At 54.6% G+C, this 4,439-nt stretch overlaps 1 protein-coding gene across 2 annotated transcripts in view; it reads left to right on the forward strand.

Annotated features, from left to right (window-relative positions):
* Positions 1-4,439, forward strand: part of IRF8 (interferon regulatory factor 8) — an 18,740-nt gene that overhangs the window by 5,916 nt on the left and 8,385 nt on the right. For both annotated transcript variants that reach the window (XM_024735699.1, XM_024735700.1), the window contains exons 2-4: positions 161-344; positions 2,789-2,877; positions 4,239-4,344. In XM_024735699.1, coding sequence (XP_024591467.1) covers positions 161-344; positions 2,789-2,877; positions 4,239-4,344 — 379 coding nt within the window. The remainder of the gene's footprint in view (positions 1-160; positions 345-2,788; positions 2,878-4,238; positions 4,345-4,439) is intronic.

Consider the following 4,439-nt stretch of genomic DNA (forward strand, 5'->3'; position numbering starts at 1 on the left):
CTTCTGTCAGAGGCTGTGGTCTGATTGGGGTCCCTGAGCCCTGAAATCCTTGACTGAGGACCTTCAGGAGGGCGAGCAGAGCAGGGCCTGCCCGTGGCCCTGGGTGTGCATGGTCCCGGGGCCAGCTGGGTACGTCATGTGTTTTCTTTCCTTCCTTCAGGCCTGGGCCGTTTTTAAAGGGAAGTTTAAGGAAGGGGACAAGGCCGAGCCGGCCACATGGAAGACGAGGTTACGCTGTGCTTTGAACAAGAGCCCGGATTTTGAGGAAGTGACAGACCGGTCCCAGCTGGACATTTCTGAACCGTATAAAGTTTACCGAATCGTCCCCGAGGAGGAGCAAAAATGTAAGTATCCTTTCTTTATGGGCACTTGGCCCAGCGGAGGCCGCCTGGGTCTGGGGTTCGAGTCGCCGCCCACGGGGTGCAGCTAAACAAATAGTTCTCTCCTTTATGTCAGCAGAGGTTGAGGTCTCCTTCCGCTGACCTCACCCACCATCTGCCCACTGTGGCAGCTTCCAGTTGAGAGGCAGCGGACGGGAGGGAGGGGCGGGAGGCGGGGTGGCAGCTGGCGTTGCTGCTCGCTGACAGTTGGCCCAGGAGCGAGCGCTGGGGCCTCCCTGGGGCTTGGCAACGGGCTTGGACGGGAGCAAGGCTCCCCGAACAGTGCCGATGAGGGATTCCTTTTGTTTTCTAGCAGCTCGCGGAGCAGGCTAGGAGAAAATAAGGTGGACAAAGAAGGGATGGCTGATAGGGGTTGAGGGCAGAGTTCGTGAATGAACTTGCAGATGGCGCACCGCTGGCTTAGTTGCTGGAGATGGGATATGCTTCTAGATATTAGATCCTGACCGTTGTTTGGGAACCCCCAGCTGTGATAATTCCTGAAGTCTCCTCCCGCTGTAAAATCCCAGGAAAGCAATTGTGAGGAGATTAAAGCAGAATAGCAAAAACCTGCCTCACATCCCGCCGTCCTGCTGTCCACGCTCTGCTCTGGTCAGACATCACTAATCGATCAGGATGTGTTGAGCTCAGATCTGGCCTCAGGCGTTTTCAAAGTGCTGTGCTCTGCAGCTGCTACAGATTAGAGCTGGCCCAGGAGATGAAACCTAATTACCACCCCTAGTTAGAAACGCTGACTTTCTTAGCCATTTGATGTAGCAGTTAGAATCTTGGCACAGCATCCTTTCCTCCGTAGCTGCTTAGTTAGTCGTCCAGTAATGCTGGGAAGAAAACAGAACCCTTGAAAACTGCCTAGGGCTGGGCAGGAATTCTGAGTTTCTGAGGGGGCTCTTCCCACCGCAGGGAGGTTGAAAATGTTGATACGTAATTTTTAAAGTTAAAATCGTGACTCTCAGAAATAAATGGTGAGCCTGGGGCGGAGAGCTGTTGAACTCATTAACGAGGGCACCAGCGTGCTGCCATCTAAGACTGCTTCACAGAACATGCGACACAGGTGCGCACGGTCAGCGAAAGGCCGAAGGCTGAGCCGAACCTGTGAGTGTCCTGCCCGGGCAGCACAACCGTAGTTGGGGGTGATCTTCTCTAGTGATCATTTGTAACTTAGGTGTCTGTGAATTAACACCTAACTCTACTGAGTCTGAACCCTAATGGGTAATCAGTAGGAAGTCAGACAAACTGATCTTCCCCACGGAGAATCCGATGGCCCTTAGGGGGACACCTCTTAAGCTAATACTCTGGGATGCTCTATTGCCATCTTACTTCCAGTTTGGGATAAATTTTTCATCATCACCAAGTATAATAAATTGTGACTTGAAGGAATAGAGAAGTTTCTCTTAATCCTCCCACCCACAGGGTCAGCCAAGCTTGAACGGGCAGGCGACCCTGGCTTGTTTATAGCTCGGAGCGCAGCCAGCATCACCTGCAGGGGTGGATGTTACAGAAGCAGCGGTTCTCAGGGGGCAGAGGAGCTTCGCATTTGCATAATGTCTAGGTGGGCACACTCTCCTCGGTACCTCAGTGGTTTGCTGGCTACTCTGGGGGCGCCCCACCTGCCCCCTGCTTCCCCCATCAGCAGCTTCTGAGTGATTTTTTCAAATCAAAATCGAATCAGTATTCAGTCCGGATGAAACAGTGGGTCAATTCTACAGATGATTGGGACTGATGAATTCCAGCAAACGAGTGTTTGTTGGTCGTAATACATCTCACATGGATAAATGTGAGTTTCTGGCTGGGGAAGAGGCCTGAGAGGGGGGAAGAAACTAGCCGGGTCCGGAGTGCTTGTCGTGGGAACGCCCGTGTGCCTTTAGACGGTTCCCGCTGCAGGCGGGTTCCAGCCTGGGCACCCGCGGGCCTTTACGGTGTGCCGCGTGCGTGCACAGATGCACACATGTCTATTGGGAAAGGCCAAAATGGGGTTTCCTGCCCGTTAACTTAAAAAAAAAAAAAGACTCCAACCTGCAAACACATTTTGCCGGGAAATCTCTGCGTGTCTTCAGATGCTCTAGCTGGTAACTCTAACCTCTGTGAGGTGTAGAGTAGATCAGACGTGAGTTCATCTTAGATCTCAGCAGATAGAAGGAAGAGACCCATGTGCTGCCTTGGTCCTCTGAGTGCTGGACGGAGCAGCGGCCAGCTTCCCGTGTGCCTGCTGACCAGATGACTGAAGCAGCATGGGAGGAGAAGGATTTCTCGGCCTTTCCCAAACCACTGAGGACGCATGTTGGCTTCCGTTTCCTTCAGCCTAGCCTTAAGAAAAAGCCTCTGACTGTGGCCTTGATGATGGTTGTGATGCCTCAGTGCCGGCTGTCACGCGTTTGTCCGTTTTTCCGTAGGCAAATTAGGCGTGGTGGCTCCCGGTTGCGTTAGTGAAGCCACAGAGATGGAGTGCGGTCGCTCCGAAATCGACGAGCTGATCAAGGAGGTGAGTGGGGGCAGCGTTTCCGGACGTCCGGCCCCGCCAGAAGCTGCGCGTGTTCGGTGGAGAGCAGCGGAGAGCGGCCCCATCCCGAATGCTCTGCCGAGGCATCCGGGGCCTCGCGCTCTCGCTCGCTCAGGGATGGGGCGTGAGGACCCGCCGTCCTCGCGAGGCCAGCCTCGGCCCGCTGGTCAGCCCCCTGCAGCTTACAGCCTGTCCTTCATCCCGAGGGCTGGGGCCGAGCTGCCGGCTCTGCATCAGTGAAGTTCCCTCTAAACTTGTCATGTTTTACACATGTTGAATGGCACCATACATTCCCTTGCCTTTCCAGGCAGGCTGTAGTGAAAAAGTAAACGTTCTTTGCTGCTGGGGGTTGTCGCCATGAGACGGATCATGGTACAGCTCTCGTGCTGGGGGGCTGCCTGTTTGCTAACATGCAGCTCTCAGTCCTTGATGGGGTGGAAAGCCATATAACCAGGCTTATTAGAATCGTACACAAGCGCATAGTTCATAGGCTATAAGTGCAGGCTTAATGGGGTCTCCTTAGGCAAAACACGTGGGTTTTTGAATACTAGTTTTAGCTACCTTTCGCTTCATAGCTGTGTTTTTGTGCATGTTGCAAGGCCGACATTGCCTAGCTAAAATTATTCGGCACGGCCTTGCAAAAGGGGGTGTGGGTGCTCTACAGATTCTTCTCGGCACTCAAATGGCAATAATAGAATCGTTGGGAGTGCTTTGAGGGAGAGAACGCAGATAACACAATGCAGCCTCCTCCGGGCTGCCCGGCTGTCCTGCAGATGGCAGCTGGTGAGTCTCTGGGTGGGCTCTGGCAGAGACCCAGCGAATTCCTGGCTTCACTTCTTTCCAGTGATGTCCCGTTTTCCGTACAAGGCTTTCCAGCCAGCTCAGCTAAGAGAGTGAGATAGTTGCGTTGGCACGTGAGGATCACAGCGAGAGCAGGTTTCAGAACGTTTTCTAATTGGATTTGCCAGCCTCCTTTAAGGAATGGGTCAGAGGTGGAAAGTCTAGACGTGGCGCGTGGAGTGAGATGGGCTGGAGCGCGGGAGACTGTGTCTGAGGTCACCGTGTGCTTCCCCAGGGCGTGAGGGCAGCTGCGTGACCTGGCCATTCGGTTTTGCAATAGGCACTTCCGTGGAAAAGGCCAGTGGACACAGGAGGGGCCCCGCAGAGGCCAATGCTTCGGTCTCGTGGTTTGGCCGCTCAGCCTGGTGGATTTATTGTCTTGGATCTTTCAAGATGCAAAGTGAAACTTTGCTTCATCTCGTGCGATAGAGAGGACAACGTGGTTTTAGTTAAGTCTGGAAACCCAGTGACAGCACCGCTCTCCTCTCTCGCCCCTGCCCCAGCCTCCCGTGGACGATTACATGGGGATGGTCAAAAGGAGCCCCTCCCCGCCCGAGGCCTGCAGGAGTCAGCTCCTCCCGGACTGGTGGATGCAGCAGCCCAGCGCAGGTGAGGGCGCCTCGCCCCCCCAGAGGTGTTCCCGTGGCTACCGGCCTTCAGGCCTTCACTCCTTTCCGCTTGGGGTGGGTGGGCGGGCAGGCTGC

This window comes from Neophocaena asiaeorientalis, unplaced genomic scaffold, assembly GCF_003031525.2.
Source record: "Neophocaena asiaeorientalis asiaeorientalis breed wild unplaced genomic scaffold, Neophocaena_asiaeorientalis_V1.1 scaffold40, whole genome shotgun sequence".
NCBI classification, from domain to species: domain Eukaryota; kingdom Metazoa; phylum Chordata; class Mammalia; order Artiodactyla; family Phocoenidae; genus Neophocaena; species Neophocaena asiaeorientalis.